Raw genomic sequence first — 19,860 nt, 5'->3', positions numbered from 1 at the left:
TTCTCATTTTTCTGCCCCCCACAACACAAAACTTGTATCTTTTTTTCCTTAATAACATAATTATTTTTAAGGAAAACTTTATAGTGCATAGCTGATATGCATAAAGCCTTATACTATCAACATTTGTGATTAAAGAGACTAGACTTACAGTTAAGACCCAACAGGAGCCAGGAGCCTGCTGATGGACAAATTATTTGCATTTTAAGCTGAGTCAAAAGTAAACATTGAACCAGTGTGGTGGCTAAGCAGGTAGAGGCACTTGCCTGAGTTTGATCCTCAAAACCCTCGAATGTTGTCATCTGATCTGCACATGTATGTTATACTACACATACACATGTGCATAGATAGATAGATAGATAGATAGATTAATATTAATTGCTTGATTGACTGAAAAAATGTTAAAGTAAATATTTCCCAATGTCCCTTCAGGTCTGCATTAGTCCATGGAAGCCAGGAGCCATACATGCATTTTTATAGTCCGCGAGCTCACTTTAAGGAAATATACTTCTCCTTAAAGCAATATTCTATGTGTTTTTAAACCATTTCCACATCTCAGTCCCTGAATGCTTGGTTGATTTTCCTCAGCTAACACTTTTATTTCCTTAGGAGAATATTCACTAAAGGCTGACGCTGTGTTGTTTCATTAGCTGTCAGATCAGCCTCTCCCCCATGATGGTAAAGGAGAAGCACTATGCTGATGACCTTCCCTTTGAAGTTTTGTTTGCATTTATTTTGTTCTGTCTGTTTAACTGGTTGTTCTTTTTGCATTTATTCTTCAGAAGAAAAAAATAGTGAATTTATGTCATTTTGTAATTGCTAAGAAAGGTTATGACCTTGTTTTTAGCAATGAAGCTGTACTCCTAAGTGTCTGATTTACAGTATGATAATAATCTGTTTAAGGTAGCAGGCACAGTAAGGGGGGATCAAGCACTCAGATTCATAGATAGTAAAACTCTGTCTCTGAAGTCATGCATCCTCGGAATTCTGAAAGTAGACTAGGAATTAGTTGTAGGGAGAACTGCCTTCTGACTCTGTTTGAGCAGGTCGTCAGTTTTATCCAAACCTGGGTCTCTTTTTGGAACCTATATAATAACTTTAGATAAATTAATATCTTTTCATGTCTATAGTTAGGGTTTGACCCCTAATTCTTTTGACTTTGATGGCACTAAGGGCCAACTGATAATAACAATTTTTATAAAAAGTGCTCTAAATGTGGCTATAATCAAAATCCTTTTTAAAATATGTATCTTTATTAAGTAGCATACTACAAAGTATCTCCTTATGATGACACAAAACTGTATTGTGTTTAACAATATTCAGTTGCAAATTCTGTCTAAAGAAAAGGCAGGGAGAAAATACAAAATCACGTCTTGTTCTGTGGGGATGTTTTGGTCCTTGGGCAGAGCATATGTAATAAGGTCTGCATCAGGCCCCTGCCTCTGCTACTTAAGAAGCTCATTTGAACTGCTTTAAGTTGTAGTTCTTGCGGGGCAGTAGTGGCGCACACCTTTACTCCCAGCACTTGGGAGGCAGAGGCAGGCAGATTCCTGAGTTCGAGGCCAGGCTGGTCTACAGAGTGAGTTCCAGGACAGCCAGGGCTACACAGAGAAACCCTGTCTCGGAAAAAAGAAAAAAAAAAAAAAAGTTTAGTTCTTACATTGTGCGTGAGAGTTGTACCTTCCCTACCAACTCTGAGAAGACTTCACATGAGGTAACACATCCCATGAGAAGAACACAAGGAACACGGGGATGCATCATGGTTTGTGGATGTGTTCTGAGCAATACCTGAAACAATATATCTGAGGCCTAAATGCTGGCTAGGGTTATCAGTAAAACTCTACTCAATGCAACTACCAAATTAAAACCAATAAAATGATCTCTTTAGACAAAAAATTCACTAGCCAGCCCTCCTAGTTCTTACTTAATTAGTGATAGCTTCTGAATGTTTTAAGGACAAGATAATGAGATAACCATAGATCGTTCATGCCTCTCTCCCTTCTACATTCCAGCCTGAAGGGATGACAACTGATAAAGGAAAGCCTGTTAATGTTAAGAGCTTGGGACGGGTGTTGTTGCATGGTAGTGGGGTAGCATGGGCACTTCTGCTGAGAGCTGTACAGATGATAGCGTATGAGGGAAAGACATTGAGCAGAGCCTTACAACTTCCCAGAGAAAAAGCCAAGTCTCATGAAAAAAGGCAGAAACTGGCCCACTTGGAACAGCACCAAGAAACATTAGGGTTTGTCTCTGCCATAGCTATAACCCCTGTCTATCACATCTCCAAAACTTCCATCTTCTCAGAGCCAGTAAAGGAAAAGTGAGAAATTTTTCCAAGCAAAAGTGGCCCTCTGCGGCTTGCTAGCTCTGAGTGAGACATGTGCTGAACAACTAGGGAGACCAAATGTACAGTTTAAGCTTAGGCCTAGACACCTTGTGCCAGAGTAAATAAGGAAGGGCCCCATCAAGCACACTAGCAATGAGGTAAGGAGGGGTGTTTCCTCAGAGAGTAATCTCTGTTGTTTCTTCCTGGAAACCAGGGATGCGGTGATAATGAGTATTTGACTGTGGTATCTGCTTTGACTGCATGCTCTTGGTCCTACATGCTTTGTATGCCTTAGTTCAGGAATGAGATTTAGCAGAACCTTGCCGGCTCACTGTTGACTTTAAAAATTGATTTACCACTGGACTGCCTCTTCTATTTCATCAATAAACATACCTCAGTGACTGAATCTGATTGTTTAGGGACATGGCCTCCACAATATATCTGTTAATACTGTTTTAATCTAGAATAGTACCTGCAAAAACAGTTGAAGCATCTCCCCTCAGTGTATGGCTATGCTGTGGGTTTTTAAGGTCTGCTTGCCTTGTAGCTTCTTCCCCTGAGAAGATCCCTTCTGAAGAACCAGGGAGGAGAACTACAGTGTTTGGATCTCCAAACCCACAAAGCTCTTACAGACTCTATGTAGTCTGTCCAGATGTTGGCACTAGAGGTAGTGGAGTATCCTAGGCTGCCAAGTGAGGGCAGTAACCGACCTCAGCACCAACTGCCTGGTGCTCAGTTACCATTCCTGCCCAGGCTGATCTCCCAGGGGAAGGAAAGAAAGCCACAGTGCCCTTAGTGGGGAGGGCTGCATTTGTTCCTGGAGGTCTCTTGTTTCTTATTACACAACTCAGAGGGTTTGCTTTTAGTAGTCTGCTTGTTGTGTTCCAATTAACCGATAAAAATCCTAACATCCTTTAGCTAGATTTTTCTCAAAGAGCTGTGTTTTCTTTCTCAGGTCCTCCAGCATATTTGACAATAATCACCAGGATCCCACAGGGCTGACAGCTGCTCTTCAGGCCACAGACTTGGCTGGAGTTCTGCATATGCTCTACTGTATCCTCTTCCATGGCACCATCTCAGACGCCGGCACAAGTCCCAAGGACAGTTACACCCAGAACACCATCCAAGTAGCCATTCAGAGTTTACGTTTCTTCAACAGCTTTGCAATTCTTGATTTGTCTGCTTTTCAGGTACTAAAACCTTGGTTCAGGTTGGTTTTAAAACAAACAAAAAGTTAGTGCGTGCGTGTGTGTGTGTGTGTGTGTGTGTGTGTGTGTGTGTGTGTGTGTTTCCTTGTATATGCATGTGGAGGCTAGAAGTAGAAGCTGGGTATTCTCCTCTATTGCTCTCCATTACCCCCACCAGCTGGGGTCTTGCTATGTAGTCTTGGCTGGGACTCCTACAAAGACCAGTTGGCCTCACACAGAGTTCTACCTGCCTCTGCTTCTGGAGTACTGGGATTAAAGGTGTGTGTCACAATGCCTGGCTCACTGAACCTGGGGCTCACCATTTATGGCAGACTTGCTTGCAGGCAAGCCCCCTGGATGTGCCTATCTCCCACACTCTCAGCACTGGTGTTAAGGCACTCATTGGCATGCCAGGCTTCTTATACAGGTTCTAGAAAGCTAAGAGTAGGTCTTCATTTCTCCATACCAATACTTTATTCACTGAGATATCTCCCCAGCACCTTTAAAAACTTTTTTTAAGATTTATTTCCATTTGTATGTTTTTCCTTCATGTGTGTCTATACACCACATGTGTGCTTGGTACCAGAAGAGGGTGTCAGATCCCCTCTGAAATTGGAGCTCTACATAGTTGTTAGCCACCATATGGGTACAAGGAAGTAAACTTGGGTCCTCTAGGAGTACAACTAGTATTTCCAACTGCTGAGCCATCTCTCCAGTTTCCAAAAAGTTATGGGGAGTTCCTCTTTGTAATATGAGACCCCAGATTATAATAAGTAGAATTATAAAATGTATATACCATTCTTTAAACTGTTTTGTAGAGTTATGTGGTTTCTGGTCACATTGAATGTTAAATGTGCTTTCTCATTTATTCTCATAACTGTGATGAAAACTGTTATTGTACCCATTTTACAGATGGAGAAGCTGGCAAATAAGTAATTTGCCTAAATTCCTATTTAGCTGAAACAAAACTTGTTACCCATGACTCTATGGTCCTTAAATTTAATCTATGCCACACTGCCACTTATAAATCTTCTACCTTAAATTCTTTAGATAAAGGTATTATCATCTCATCAACATTTAAATATTAATAAAATTAATGGTTTCTTATAGAAATAGAACCAAAATTGCTTAATTATTTTGATTGATATAACTCTAAGGATGATTTAACTGATTTGTGTCCAAAGTAAAGTGCATTTATATATAACTGTATAAACCCCTGTAATTTTAGTTTTTATAGCTAAAGGAAGAAAATGGCTTTTTCCTATAATACCACACTGTCAGCTTAAAAACAGAGTTTTTTCAAGTAGGAAATTTAATTTTCAAAAACACTGAACCTGTTATAGAGCAAGCCCCAAGGAATAGACTTTCCCTGTCCATTTATTAACTGTCGAGTGATTTCATTAAAAAGGGAACAAACTTGGCAGCTGATGAACCCATAATTTAGATGAATTACTTACTAAGAGGAAAAGGGGCTTTAGAGCTGTATTGTGTGAAAATAGTTGATCTCTAGTATCCTCAGATGAAACACTTCTCTTGTGAAACTGATGACACACGTTCAGTTAATTAATGGCTCCCTAGGATTCTGTTCAGAAACAAAGTTAGTGAGTGGTATCATTGGAGCTTGTATTTTTCAACTTTGTAGAGTTACTTTATCCATCACAAGAACAGAAGTCCCTTCTGAAGGATTAATGTGTTTCTATTTCCAGAGCACTTGAAGTAGCCTTTGCCATTCTCTGCAGTCTGCACAGTTGGAGTAGTTTACAGGCACACCTAATGAGAGATATCTGCTCCAGAAAATGTCAGTGAGTCTTACTTCTGGTTGCATATGACATTTATTTGTTTATCTGAGGACCTCAGAATATAGAGTTCAGTAGTCTTCCCATCAAATAAAATGATCTTCTCGTTACCATAGATTATGAAAAAGTATATACCTAAACCAGTTATTTTTATGCATTTAAAATCAAATACTTAAACTTAATAAAATAAGTAATAGCAGTGTGATCAGTTTTATTGTGATCTCAGACTCTGTGAGTTCAGAAATCCTATAGGGCTCTTCATATCTCATGAGGATGGCTTAGCTCTATTGCATGATGGCAAGACTTCAGCCAAGAGACTCACAAAGGTTAAAAAAAAAAAAAAAGGGAGGGTAATTGTACCTTGTAGAAGTAGGAACTGAAATTATCCAGAGGCTCCTTCAGTTATGGTTGATGCCTGGGATACCTCTAAGACTATGTCTGTGTAGGACCATCAGCCAGAGTACCTGTATACAGCCTATCTATATAATTCAGGTTTCTCAAATATTATAATGTCAGAGTCCTGGGGGGGGAGGGGGTCCTAAGAGGAAACTTCTGGAAAGCAAGTGTTCTAAAAGAACCAGACAGCAGCTGCATGGGTTTTTATGATCTAGTTTCAAAAGTCATATACTTGTATATACCTTTGTACTTGGAAACTGAGGCAAGAGGACTACAACAAATTGAGGACAGCCTGTATCACACTTTTAGGCCCTATCTCAAAAATAATGATAAGGGGACTCAGTAGTTAAAATTGCAGGCCGCTCCTGCAGAGGACTCAAGCTTAGTTCGCAGCACCCACATGAAGTTGACAGCCATATGCAAGTTCAGTTCCAGGAGATCACATGGCCTCTTCTGACTTCTGTAGGTACCAGGCATGCATTTGGTACATGTACACATGCATTGCAAGTACTTGTGTGTACACACAAATTACTATATCTTTTTAAAAATAATAATAATAATAATTTTTAAAGCCCAGTATGGTTGGAAAGAAGGAATTGGCGGGGGGGGGGGGGGGTGGAGAGAAAGGAAGAGGAGGAAGCAAGAAGATAAGAGTTCAAGACCTCAGTTACATAATGAGCTAGGGGCTAGAGAAGACTACATGAAACCGTGTCTCAAAAAACAACAAAAACAAAATACACACACACACACACACTAGTTGGATCACTCATAAGCCTCCCAGATTGAAAGAGAAACATAGGTAATTTCAAATATTTAAGGGCATTTATAAATTGCACCACTGTTTAACAAGTTCTATGACATCTGTCACATAGACACCACTGATGATCAAATATGCAATTTCAAATGAATATACAGGTGTTTATACTGTATAGCAGTGAGTGAGTTTGGGAAGAAAATACTATTTTCTTGATCAGAAAAACTCATGTTCTAGTTCACAGAAACAACCTCATGTCAAAGGTAAGATTTCATGAGGGATGGGGAAAGAGATTTCCAGTGGAGTGAAGGAAAATGGACATCTCAGCATGGACCTGACTTGAGAAAACGCAGAGGTGATCATAAAAGGTTAGAAGGAACTAAAGAACAAACTGAGCTGAGGCAGGTGACCTAAGCTACTAAAGAATGAGATAAGGTGACATGAGGAGCATGTTGATTCCCCCCCTCACACCTCCAGGTATCACAGGATTCAAAGTGCCACAGACTCATGCTCATCAGACCCCTGAGCTTAGAGTTGGGCTGACCCCACTAAGCAGTCCCACCACCATAAAATGTATGGCCTTGGACAAGCCATTTGAGCATGAAGATCCAGTACCCTCATCTAAAGCAAATTAGAAACATCTACCTCACAATACAGAAGGTTAAATAAGATTACATAATGGCACTGTGCTGGTTAGTGTATACTAGGCCCCGGATACAAGGACTGACCCCCTCCTGGCCCACCTTTGGCAGCCCACTTGCTGGGCATTTCTGTGAATGCTATCATTGAGTTCCTTTCTGTATGGCTTGTGAAGTTGAAGTGTCTGCTCAGTGTCCTGGGAGATGTTGAATCAGAAAGTGCCAAGTGTAGCATTCATGTTTCTCTCCTCTTCAGAGCCACACATCTGTGTGCTTGTTTTGTGTGAAAATTTGTCATGTGATAACAATAAAAGAGTTATCCATTAGAACATTTTTATCATGTACCAATAAGGCTGTTAAAATATCTCTTTCTCAGCAAAGAATGTGAATTCACTCTGAAATCATATTGGCACAAGTGGCCTGGAGGTCAATGATACTGTATATTGCATTTGTCATGACAGTTTTTAACAATTGAAGGTGGTCTCAAGAAACAAATCAATGTACTGACTTGGCAATTAATTCTGGCTGGAAAGGAAATATAGTTTCCTTGAAAAATTGGTTTGATTTTTATATTCAAACATACATGCCCTTTGACCTGCTCTTATCAGGGAAGGTTAAACAGAGGGCACTAGGTCACAGAATGCTGGACGAGACTAATTAAATAAGGGCTGAACTGAGAAGGTGTCAAGACTTGATTTAAAGGAGCAAAGCCCTCCTGAAGTGTCTGGGGCTTGAAAAATACTTGGGGTGGGGGTTGTCTTGGGGCAATAGAATGTGACAGAAGACACTCTTTTTTTTTTTTTTTTTTTTAGAAGACACTCTTAAAGTTAGCAGTTATAGCACTATAGCAGTGCCCACCTGCAGGGCTCTTTCACGCAATTTAGACAGTCAAGTAAATGAAATTTCCAAGCTACAGTCATCTGACCTGGTTTCAAACCCAACAAGACCTCAAATAAAGAGAAGAGTTTTAAAACTGTGTGTTTCCCACAGGCCGGCAGCAGTGCTTCATTCCAGTGTGGGCTGCAAGTGTATTCTGTGGGCTTCGCCTCTCCCCTTTGCCCTCCTGTCGCTCTGTCTGCTTGACATGTTTATTAAATAGAAGCTTCGGGCTGCACAGGCAGACTCAGATTCTCCTCCCAAGTCGCCCACCACTGACAGCCCATAGCCTGTCTGGAGAAAAGATCCCAGAAGCCTCATAGCTAAAGGGCTCCCTAGTTTGGGGAAAGATTTTTTGTTTTGGTTTGGTTTTTTACATTCTTTTGGTAGCTTTTGTTTTAGAGCACTATTTGTTTGAATAATAATTAATTCTTATTTAGATTTCTTTTTCAGTTTGAACATAAGTAAATAATTAGAAGTGGGTATTTCTCTCTACGTAAAGGTGGGGGACACAGCCCAGTGATGGAGTATCTTTTCGTGATGTACAAGGCCCTGGGTACAGTCCTCAAAGACTACAAAACACTACAGTGTCTTTGCTGTGTACAAGAAAGTAGTTTATCCTTCAGAATAAAAGCTAATAGAAATTAGCTTACACAGTACATTCACAGATGAAATTTAAAATTTATGCTTCTATATCTTTTCTATATAAGAATTCTTGTCTAATGAGAAAACATAAGTTATTAGGCATGGAATGAATAAATGCTTTGGTGGAGTGTGTGTTGAATACATGTGTTGTGGGCATTGTTCTGCTCTAGCTTCTGTCCTTCAGGTTAAATATTACATTGATTTTGATCATTTATTAGATTATGAACCCCTGAACTAATTGCTGCCCAGAGTATAATAGTCAGGTTCATGATATTTTTTTAGATTTTTTTTCTCTCATATTGCTTCATTTGGGCTTTTTTTTTTTCTTAATGGTCCTTTGTTTGTATATTTTGGTTTCCATTTAGGAGGTTATATGTGTTTCTTGTTTGTTTTTGTTTTTAAAAGAAGGAAATCCTGGGGACATGGATAGGAAGATTCTAGGAGAGTTTGGAAAGGGTAAACAGATATAATATATTAAAAATTCAATAAAATTAATATAGAAACTTAAAAAATAAATTAAGCTCCAGGCTTATGCAAATTTGACATGCTGTTTGAAAGTTATGAACCTCTATAACTTGTACCTTTAGTCCCTTTTCTTCATTTTTTTAAGAACAGGAACTCTGTTATTTAATGCATGCTAAGTATAGGAAGGGAGGGAGGGAGGGAGAAAGGGAGGGAGGGAGGGAGGGAGGAAGGAAGGAAGGAAGGAAGGAAGGAAGGAAGGAAGGAAGGAAGAAGGAAGGAAGGAAGGAAGGGAAAGGAAGGAAAGGAAGGAGGGAGGGAGGATAATGCCCCTCTAGCCACATAACAGAGTGTGCAAAGCCTGCACTTGCTGTATAATGTACAGCCCCAGCTTTCCCTAGGCTGGAGATTTTAACTGTTCCTTGTCTGTCAGTCTGTTGTAGGGGCAGAGGGCTTGTCCCTTGCATTCCGGCACATGGCTAGCTCCTTGCTAGGCCACTGCAGTCAAGTCTCCTGTGAAAGCCTCCTCCATGAGGTCATCGTCTGTGTGGGCTACTTCACTGTCAACCACCCAGATAACCAGGTAAGAGCCTCTGGAAGGTACCTCAGATGACTCCCAGCACTGAGGGTGTGAGGTATTGGAGTGAGAAAAGACAGGCTAGCCTGCTGGAACCCATCTGTCCTGTATGAAGGCCTTTAACCAGGCTCCCAGGATATGTTGCTGGCTTTATCTCTAAAAGGATATTTGATCTACACCAGATAGCACAAGGACCTCCTCTTAAAGCTATGAAGGTAAGATATTTTAGTAAAATATTTTTAAAGTACATAGAATCATCTTTTCCCTCCTGTACAGAAAGTTTCAACTCCCACACTATATGGATGCCAATCCTCTTGCTGTGATAAGGAAGCATCCGCACCTCTCGACTCAGATCACTTAGCAAACATAAAGCTGGCCTTGGCCTTGCTCTGTCTGAGTGTCCAGAGGCTTCCAGATCGTTGGGCAGAAGTTAAGAAGGCAAGGTTCTGGCATCTCCTACTTGAGAGACAGGCATAATTCTATTCATGGCTACTTTATTTGGTTTCTGAGTAGGGCTTCTGTGAATGCATTCTCCTGCTTTATGAAAGTGGAATGTTTGTTATGAGTTGGAAGAAGATAATGAGGTACCTTCTTTCTCTTTTTACTTTATTTTTTAAATAAATCATGGCACAACTAACACATCAAACTAATTCTTAACTGCCTCATTTATATAGCTTTATCTAGACAGAAAGTTGATTGTATAGATTATAGCTGAGAAAAATATCTAAACATTCCACTAACTTTTACTCTAAGCTCACTGGTTTTTAGTTTAAGCACATCTAAAATAAATGTGACTATTAGATTTTTCAGCCTAGAGCACCCTAGAGGAAGACAGAAGAGATGAGTGTGCTGTCATAGCCAAGTACAAGGCAAGAAGTTGCACACCGAGAGCTGCCAGTACGTGTCTAATGAGTAGGAAGAGATGAGAGAGAACAAGATAGGCCCAGGAGACTAGAATCACAGACATGTAGGTTCATAGAAGCATTCAGCCCTTGGTAAACATGGGGGCAAAGTGGGCCTTCGGTGCATTCTCTGTAAGGGCAAGGAATGGACAGTACATTTGAAAAAAATTCTTGTGGTTAAAATGTAGAAGATTTAGGTGCTTAGATGAAATTATATATATTTGTATATATATATATATATGTGTGTGTGTATGTGTATATATATATACACACATATGTATATATGTATATATACATACATATAAACATAATATTTTTTTCCTATTCCCAAACCTCGTTGCCAGAGGCATTTGTTTGTTGCCTCCCACTGTGGAAATACTTAGGAAACTACTTGAAAACAGCCAAGTTTTTGTCCTCTCTAAGGACCAAACCCATAAATTGATAAAATTTTTAAAAACTACTGGAGAAACGATTGGTGAGGGGGCTCCCTGTGTGGGTTTCTTTGCTTTGTGTGGACCAATATCCTGAATGACTTTTATCTCACCTTAAAGTTTCTTCTCGTGGTTATGACCACAAAGGATTCCATATTTTTTATGAAAAAGATATGGCAAATATAAAGAATAAAATGGAAGCCCATTGTAATAGTCACTCACAGGTTTCCTTCCAGAGTCTTCTTAATGAACAATTTTATGTAGCTGAAGTCATATCGCACATGTATTCATGTCCTGCTTTCTACACTTTATTTTATACCAGAATATCATTTTAATGGCTTTACTGTATGTGGACATTGATAATTTACCTAACAATTTCCTGGTTTATATGTAAGTGGTTGATGCGATATATCATGACCCTCTGCTGCACTTGTAAAGAGCTGTGCAGTTTGTGAGTGTGTCGTTTAGCAATTCTACACCAAGAAGTTTCATTCTTACAGTACATTTCATGCTGCTATGCTTTGAAGCTTTTTGCATAAATCATCTCTATTATGATAAGTTATGGATTCAGACTTCTGTGGGGTTTATGAGTTTGTCTACGGATGCTAGCTCACACAGTCGTCCTCCATTTTAACATCCCATACTTTAGTTGATCTCAGCAGAGAGAACAAAGACTGGAGCAGGGGAACATATATTTGGAGGAATAAGGAGAAAGCAGCTGAAATGGGTAGAGAAACCATGGGGTAGGAGGGGAGAGAGGAAAAGGTGGTGGCAGTAAGCTTTGGAGGTCACGGTTGAGAGGCAATGTCACTCAAAGGACAAAATTAGAAGAGTGAAAAATGCCAGAGCTAGTGTCTTGATACCTTGCCTCCCACAAAGGCAAGGTGCTAAACCGATCATCTATTGAATCAGAGAACCCAGTCCAACTCTGTGACAGTTGTGGAAATACAACACAACTTTATGAGGAGAAAACAGAACATCTTAAAATACAAAAGAAATTAACAACTGATAGAAAAGATTGTAAGAAGATTCTAAAAAGCAGAGATTTGTAGCAATGTAATTTCTAAGCATCACCTTGTCCTGTGGAGATCTTGTTGCTATTGTGCCCAGGTGCTGTCTCTCACCTCATCAGCACTACAGTGCAGTCATCAGTACAAGGTCAATCCCTGCCTCAGATAGGTAGGTAGGAAACAGTATTCTAAGAGGCAAGTTAAACCTCCTGAAACAAAGGAAAGCACTAGGAGACTGAAGTCAGGTGTAACAGGCCCATCCGATGGTGGCCACTTAAGTCAGGTGTAATGGGCCCATCTGATGGTGGCCACTTGCGTGTATTTTGGACAGCAATTCCTGCCCGCCAAATGCCAGTATGGGGTTTCTGGGCATAATGTGTGTGTCTCACTCGGGGAAACCCATAAAGATTCTAGGAAGTTATAAATAATACCAGACATAATTTAGCAAGTAGAGTGCCTGAGTTTTAGCTCACCTCTGCTTCTACCCTGCATATGTAATCTTAGATGAATCCTCCCTTTAGGTTCATGGATCTGTGACTGTTGAAAAGTAGAATAGTTCTGGAGAGCAGTGACATCTACACATGTGTGTACATGTGTCAGTGCATGTCTGTGTATGTTCTCATGTATGTTTGTGTGTTTTCATGTGTGTGTGTGTGTGTGTGTGTGTGTGTGTATAAAACGCTGCTAAATTGTAGGGCTAAAATGTTTCAGCTGCTAAATTATATGTTATGTATATTTCACATGATTAAAAAAAGAAAAGACTGTGCTGAGATATGCCTTGAGCCTGTGACATTAAAGTCTGAGACTAGGACCATAGAGAGACCAGCATCTGATTTCAGGGGGATTCTACACCTGGATTTGTGGTTTTTAGATCCTCCCTACTCTCCTCCAGATCCTGGCAGCACCAGATGGCGTTATAAGCTGCTGGACACTTTGTGGCAGCTTGTAATTTAAAGCTCACTATCCCTCAGCTTCTCCAGTGTAAACTGAGGAGAACAAGAACCATTGGCAGGCACAGCAGACTTCTAATAGGTGACTTGGGAAACTGGGTGAGCCATGCCATCACCAGCCACAGTTGTTCTGTCTGCTGTGTCCCCTGGCCCAAGTGAGGATCTGTGCCAGGCTCTGTGGGTTAGGCTACATAGAGAAGAGCATAAGGCAGACAGCCACAGTCACTGAGGTGACAACTACTTGTATCCAGTGAAATTGGGGGCTTTTCTGCTGTTAAAAGGGTGGGTATTTTCTTTCTTTTAAAGCGGAACTTCTTAGTTCCCTTTCCCACAAAACCACAAATTTGCTAAGTGAACATTTGCTAAGGAGAGCTAGTAAGAGCAGCTGTAAGCTCTTGCCCCAGTTCCATGTCTGTGGAGCTTTTACCCTAGAAGGTCATCTGCGCAGCCACCTCATAGGCAGGCTCAGTGGTACCCCTTCTCACACACCCCTCTTCTCGGGGAATCAGTTCAGTCTGGTGGGAGAAGTGGTGATTCTTAGTTCAGGTAAGTGTCATGTTAATCTGCAGGGCATGGTTTTCCAGAGAGGACCCTTCATCTCCTCCTGGAGAAACAGTATGTCTCTCTACAAGACAGGGGTCCTGAGACCTTTGCTGCAGCCCACGTCTGTCTCATTAGGTGACTGCTTTGCATAAAGGATTTTGCTTTTTTTACTTGCTGCCACTTAGTCAATTAACTAGAAGGGCTGAGCCCCAGGACACCACAGATCACTTCAGAAGAGTAAGCCAGATAATCAAAACCAATGCCCTGTCTGTGATAGAGCCAATCATCCGTTTCCTATAGGTTTACAGTATCTAATTAAAATGATGTTTTAATCAAAAGCTTCTCTGTATTTACATTTTCATGACTTTCTAAATTCTTTCCCATTTAATTATTATAATGAACATAATTAATATGTGCTGTCAGCTCCTCACTTTATTTACATTGTATTGGATAATTAAATTTGGTCTGATAATTAAATTAACTCAAATGAAAGATTGTATGACTGCCTGAATATTACTGTCATGGGAATAAGCACCTTTCAATATTCATTTTGATTAGTGAGTGCCTTTCTCATTAGGAAAAGTCTGATAAAGTCCAGGTACCTCAGCTTCAATCTTATGATAACTGAAACAAAGATGACTTTGGCCCACCTGTCCCATCCAGCCTCTCTGTATTACCAGGAAGAAAGATCATAGCCTTATACTTTCTCAACTCAGGACCCCTTTTTGTCCAAGAAATTGTTTCATGACCCAGAGTGGGTAAGTATATAAAATAGGTATTGAAATCAAACAGTTACTGATAATAAATCATAAAGAAATTTATTTTGAAACAATCCTTGGACAATATAAGTTTACTATTTACTAAAAACTGAAGCAGCCGGACAGTGGTGGAACACACCTTTACTCCCAGCACTTGTGAGGTAGAGGTAGGCAGATTTCTGAGTTCAAGGCCAGCCTGGTCTACAGAGTGAGTTTCAAAACAGTCAGGACTACATAGAGAAACCCTGTCTAAAAAATCTAAAAGAAAAAAAAAAGAACTATAGCAAATGTGGTTCTAATTAGATGGGTGTACCTATTTATTTTTACATAAATAATTAAATATTGGCTGAATATTTGATACTGCAGATCATAGAACATCTTCAACAGTTTTCAGAGTTGATGATACTTATAAATATCGGTATTAAGACCATCACTTCATATACATATATAGTGAAAAATGGCAAAGGTATGATTAGTGGGAGATATGGCTTTCCGCAGGGAAAAGCACACCAACTAGTTGTTCAGTCCCACAAGGCCAACTCTTAAACATTCAAGTGACATTATTTATCAGGTTGCATTTAGGACTATATGTGTATATGCTAGTACATAATCTATATGTAATAACAATGGGAAAAGTCTTGAATTTGAAGGAGAGGAGAAAGGGGTTTATGGAAGGATCTGGAGGGAGGAAAGGGACAGAAGATATGTAATTAAATGTAATCTCAGAAATAAAATTAATTTTTAAAAAAAGTATGTTTCAGGCCCTTAAAATTATAGGAAATTCTGTCCTAAAATGAAGACAAATTCATTTCATAGGGTTTTTTTTTCTTTTATGAAATTCACCTTAGCAACTCCAACAGCAGTTTTTAAAATCAAACATTAGAACACAATTCAAAGATTCACTAATTTGATACTTACATGACAGTAGGAAAATATTAAAAGTCTTTATTTTCTGTAATTAAACCATTATGTTTCCGAAAGAGCAGAAAACTTTGCTTGTACAGTAAAAACACTTTATTTCATATCAAATATAATAGCCTTGAGTTGGAGCCAAGGTGTTTTGGGTATATTTGTTGATGCTGGGGGTATAAGGTATATGTGTAGCTAAAAGTGCACAGGTTTATATTCAGAATCACAGTGACAGTGGAGGTGCATAGGAAACTGCTGCCCCAGTCACCTTGGAGTCATCACATTTGAATTTTGCATTAATGTTTGATCATCGCATGTTGAAAGCCTTTTCCTGTTGCCATATTTTTCAGTCACCTCAGTCATTTATATGACCTCATAATAAAGTCATGATCTCATAATTCAACAAGCTGGGATATAGATCATGTAATTGTATGCTCTGCACCCGTATAAAAGGCACCTGGAGCTGGGCGTGGTGGTGCACGCCTTTAATCCCAGCACTCGGGAGATAGAGGCAGGTGGATTTCTGAGTTCGAGGCCAGCCTGGTCTACAAAGTGAGTTCCAGGACAGCCACGGCTACACAGAGAAACCCTGTCTCAAAAACCCCCCAAAAAAATAAATAAATAAAAAGGCACCTGGATGCTCCTAGGAATTTCAGGACAGGAAGAGAGGCTTGTGGGGTTCTGTGTGATTGTGTGGTGTGTCTTTTCCAGTCATTTGATGACTTAATTTTTTATTTGTTCTTGTTTTTGTTTCAGTTTGTTTTTTTTTTTTTAATTTGTTTGGTTGATTGGGTAGTTATTATTGTTTTGGCTTTGTTTGGGTTTTTTTTGAGGGGGGAGGAGGGATTGTTACTGTTTTTCAAGGCAGGGTTTCCTGTGTAGCCCTGGCTAACCTGGAACTCAGAGATCTATTTGCCTCTGCCTCTAGAGTGCGTGGATCAAAGGCGTTCGCCACCACCGTGGACTTGTTTGTTTTGAGATAGGATCTCACTGTATAGATCCGGCTGACCTCCAAATCACAGAGATCCTCTCACCTTTACCTCTTGGATGCTGGAATTAAACGTGTGCACCACCATACCTGGCAAATGTTTTAATCTACTGTACTCTTGCCATTTCTTCTACATAAGTAATTTCTCCATTTTACTCCATCTGCTGTTAAGAAAGGCTTGGTTGTCATTTGTTGCAATTGCTTAGCAGAATATTTTGCCACTGAGCTACAGCCTCAGACTTTCCTTTGTGGTGTTTAATTTTAATTTATTTTTTAATTTCTGTGTATGTGTATAAATCAAACAACAGTTGTGGGAGTCAGTTTTTTCCTTCCACCATGTGAGTTCTGGGAACACAGGCTTGGCAGCCAGCACTTTTACTGGCTGGGCCATCTCACTGCCCTTTCTAGAGTTTTGTCTTATTTTGTTTATATTATATTTGTTTGCAATGTCAGGGCTTGAAATCAGAGCTTCATACATGGTAGGCAAGTACTCTTCTGCTGAGCTCTGTATCCCTGGCTTCAGTTGTGTTTTGAGAATGGCAGCTTGCCTAGCAGTTTCCCGAATCACAGCCCAGCTTTTAGAGTGAGTGTTCAGACCTGGCCTAAGTCCTTCTCAAACATCCTTTTCTTACTCTTTGTCTTTCTCAAAGGCAGATGATCCATCCTGGGTCCCACCTACTTGGTACACTCCACTGACCTCATCTAGTCCATGAAGCATCTGCTGCTGCATTGGGCTGAGAGTGAAGAGCGTGTCCATCACTCAGGGCCTTCCTGTCCTCCCAGAGTCAGCACCTCATTCTTGACCTGTCACACGAGCCTTCACCTTTCTACATTTTTCCCTATGATAGCTATAGCTCCTTTTAGAAGGTAGAAGTATGTCATGTCTAAGGAAAAGCCCAAGAATTTCAGTAATATAACTATTTTAGAGCCAGGTTATCAGTATTACAGTACCAAAGAAAAACATGGGATTTGAAAGACAGAAGTATATCATTAAGAATAATATTTGCCTAAATATGTACATCAGTGATGTGCCTACAATTGAAATGAAGAAGGCTGCCTGCCACTAACTCTCGCTATGTATAACAAATTCACTCCCTCCACAGGATCCAAGCAAAAGACCTTTCACTCCCCTCATCACTTGTGACTTTTCCTACGCAAATTTAGTGCAGTGACATATGATTGATAGGTAGGTAGGTAGATAGATAGATAGATAGATAGATAGATAGATAGATAGATAGATAGATAGATAGATAGACAATCTTAGTTAAGACTGCACTGCTAGCCAGGCGTGGTGGCACACGCCTTTAATCCTAGCACTTGGGAGACAGAAATAGGCGGATTTCTGAGTTCAAAGCCAGCCTGGTTTACAAAGTGAGTTCCAAGACAGCCAGGGCTATACAGAGAAACCTTGTCTCGGAAAAAAAAAAAAAAAAAAAAAGACTGCACTGCTGTGAACAGACCCATGACCATGGGAACTCTTCTAAGGACAATATTTAATTGGGGCTAGCTTACAGGTTCAGAAGTTCAGTCCATTTTTATCAAGGCAGGAACATGGCAGTGTCCAGGAAGACATGGTGCAGGAAGAGCTGCAAATTCTATGTCTTCATCTGAAGGCTGCTAGGAGAAGACTGACTTTCAGACAGCTAGGATGAGGACATTAAAGCCCACGATCACAGTGACACACCAACTTTAACAAGGCCACAACCTCCTAATAATGCCACCCCCTGGGCTTGCCCATATATATACACACTGAACCTGTAAGCCAGTTGCACTATATAAATTTTTATGGAGTAAATCAAATTTTTCTGAGTCTATGCCTTTGGTCACGGAGGAACTTTTTGAGTAAAAATACCCAGAAATAGACTATAAAGGTCTAGTCTTTAATCAAGGTCTCCTGAAATAAGGAAATTTGATATTATGATTGTTAGTCCCAGAAGGAGCCATAATGGCTGCACTAGTGTCTTTCTATATCTGTGGCCCTGACCAAGTCACTGCCCATCTCTGGACTTCAGTTTCCTGTCTATAAAAAGAATTAAGTCTCACTGGGCAGTGGTGGCACACGTCTTTACTCTCCGCACTTGGGAGGCAGAGGCAGGCAGATTTCTGAGTTCAAGGCCAGCCTGGTCTACAGAGTTAGTTCCAGGACAGCCATGGCTACACAGAGAAACCATGTCTCAAAAAAAGAAAAAGAAAGAAAGAAAAAGAATTAAGTCTCATAGCATGGATATAATGTAGGTAAGACTGTACCAGACTGTAACAGACACAGCTTCTGGTCCTTGACTCTCATCTGAAATCTCATAGACAGTTTATAATCTCCACATTCCTGTCAACATCCTCAGCTCCTAACTAACAGAGTTGACCAGTGGAGCTCTGCTTATGGCATTCTAGGGCTTCTGTAGCCTACATCTCCAAATTTCCTCCAAAGACCAGATTTCCTCCAAATTTGGCTCAGGAATCACTGGGCAGGTAGACACAGCAACAATCCTACTCCTTGATCCTGATTTCTGTTGTTGGCAAGACTTTTATCAGTATGACAAAGTGCCCTAGATCTAGTCCCCCACACCTACCCCCTGGAATTTGAGTCCACCATAGACACTGTCCAAGGCTTGGGGAGTGGTCATTACTGCTTGACTCTGTAGCAGACCTGATCATTGCCCAGGTGATGCTAATTTTGCAGGTCTGAGGCATAGTGGACAATTAGGATAAAACAGACAGACATACTTAGTTTTTGGCAGCCAAGAAGCAAAAATTGTACCTCTGCAAGTGGACTTTTCTGTTCACATTTTATTCCATCATCCAGGACCAGCCTCTGAGATGCTACTTCTCAAACTCAGGGCATGTCCTCTCAACCCTGAGTTAATCATCTGTGTGAATGCCCTTACACACACACACACACACACACACACACACACACATGTTTAACTAAAATCCTCAGTAGCTCTCAATCTAATGAGGTTGTCAGGGAAAACCATCATAGCATTATAGTCTACTGTTAGCTTTGCCACCTCATAGCACCTGATGTGTTGGAATCCTCATTAGGTTCCTGCTTTAAGAGATTATTTTATAGTTTGCTCTTGGGCTGGGAAGATGGCTCAGCAGTTTAGGGCACTGACTGCTCTTCCAAAAATCCTGAGTTCAATTCCCAGCAACCACATGGTGGCTCACAACCATCTGTAATGGGATCCAATGCCCTCATCATGTGTCTGAAGACAGTTACGGTGTACTCATATAAATAAAATAAATCTTAAAAAAAAAATAGTTTGCTCTTGAAGCTTGATGAAAAGAACATAGTCTTTGGCCATGAATATATTGATTGGATATATTACCAGCTGTTCAATTCTGCAGCTCTGTGATCCTAGGCAAGCCACTTACCTCCCCATTGTGTATGTTCTTTTTTGTTAATAACATGCCATGTGTTTGTTATGCACAATGAATTAAATCAGTTGCTTAGCAATTAGCACATTCCCTAGCCCAGAGCAAATGCTAACCTGTGATATCACTGGAACTACTGTTGTCTCCCTCCAGATTCCCTGCTCCTAATGAGAAAAGCCCCCATATCCATTCAAGTCAGCTTTGACACTTAATACCATCTTAAGTAGGTTATCTGCGCTGTCAGACTATGTTCTCCCATCTGCTGAGAAGATGGAGACATCTATGTGACTCCTGCCTCCAAGGTTCCTCTGTGAACCCAAAGCACAAGGCTGTCTTCTCACAG

The 19,860-nt window shown here is 40.3% G+C and overlaps 1 protein-coding gene across 3 annotated transcripts in view; it reads left to right on the top strand.

The window, feature by feature from the left end:
- Positions 1 to 19,860, top strand: part of Scaper (S-phase cyclin A associated protein in the ER) — a 365,479-nt gene that overhangs the window by 327,441 nt on the left and 18,178 nt on the right. For all 3 annotated transcript variants that reach the window (XM_021171564.3, XM_029481364.2, XM_085844651.1), the window contains exons 29-30: positions 3,279 to 3,513; positions 9,511 to 9,660. In XM_021171564.3, the coding sequence (XP_021027223.2) occupies positions 3,279 to 3,513; positions 9,511 to 9,660 (385 nt within the window). The remainder of the gene's footprint in view (positions 1 to 3,278; positions 3,514 to 9,510; positions 9,661 to 19,860) is intronic.

Source organism: Mus caroli, unplaced genomic scaffold, assembly GCF_978045245.1.
Source record: "Mus caroli unplaced genomic scaffold, Mus_caroli_1 scaffold_11, whole genome shotgun sequence".
NCBI classification, from domain to species: domain Eukaryota; kingdom Metazoa; phylum Chordata; class Mammalia; order Rodentia; family Muridae; genus Mus; species Mus caroli.
Note: the sequence above shows the minus strand (reverse complement) of the source record. Positions and strands in the feature narration are given on the sequence as shown.